The sequence below is a fragment of the Aptenodytes forsteri genome, unplaced genomic scaffold (assembly GCF_000699145.1).
Source record: "Aptenodytes forsteri isolate BGI_AS27 unplaced genomic scaffold, ASM69914v1 Scaffold206, whole genome shotgun sequence".
Classification (NCBI taxonomy): Eukaryota; Metazoa; Chordata; class Aves; order Sphenisciformes; family Spheniscidae; genus Aptenodytes; species Aptenodytes forsteri.
Window position 1 is genome coordinate 590,998 of NW_008794544.1, and position 763 is coordinate 591,760.

The 763-nt window shown below is 67.4% G+C and overlaps 1 protein-coding gene across 1 annotated transcript in view; it reads left to right on the plus strand.

Annotated features, from left to right (window-relative positions):
- Nucleotides 1-609: 609 nt before the first annotated feature.
- Nucleotides 610-763, plus strand: part of ZFAND1 (zinc finger AN1-type containing 1) — an 11,844-nt gene continuing 11,690 nt past the window's right edge. The window contains exon 1 of the mRNA XM_009272392.2: nt 610-728. Coding sequence (XP_009270667.1) covers nt 610-728 — 119 coding nt within the window. The remainder of the gene's footprint in view (nt 729-763) is intronic.

The following is a 763-nucleotide window of genomic DNA, read 5'->3' on the forward strand; positions in this document are numbered from 1 at the left end:
CGCCAGCGCCGGGAGGTGTAAGCGAGCTCCGGGGAGCAGCCCGCAGGGGTCCCCGGGAGGGAGAGGGCAGAGCCCCGGGCGGGGCGGAGGGCGGCCAGGACCGGGCGGGCGTGCCCGCACTGCGGAGGCGGCTGCTTAGTTTGGGCTTCCCCCCGTTTTCTCTCAGTCTCATACCGCAAGAAGGTGTATTCTGAGAGGGCTGCAGGCTGTAGCGGCGCTGGCCGGGGCAGAACCCCCGGCGCCCGGCCAGCGACGAGCAGGTGACGCGGGCGGAACGGCTCCTCGTAACCGCGGCGTGCAGAGCCGGGGGTGACACAGACCCAGCGTTAGTGACCGTCTCTAACGCGCTGCCGGAGGACGCTCAGGCACAGGAACGCACGCGGGTTAGGACTGAGAAAGTAAACACTGAATTCTTGAGGAACGTGGCTTTTAAAAGTCCAGGTGCGTCGCTACGGAAACCACAGCGGCGCTCATAAGTTACAGGAGTGCAAGAAGCATCTCGGAAAGCTGCGTTCCCCTTCCCTCTGCCTCTCGGAACAGGCTCTGTCCGGAGGGCTGACGCAACTAACGACAGAAGTAAGACTTTTTCTCCCCGGTAACAGCAGCCCGATGCACGAACAGCCCCAGCGCCGCGGCCCTGGGCGGACTGGAAGCCTGGGGCTCTGCTTCCACGTGCCGGGGCTCGTCGGGCCAGGTCTCCGGGAGCCGGGCGAGGCAGCCCCGGGCCGGTGCGGCGCAGCCTACCGCGCCCCGCCTCAGCGAC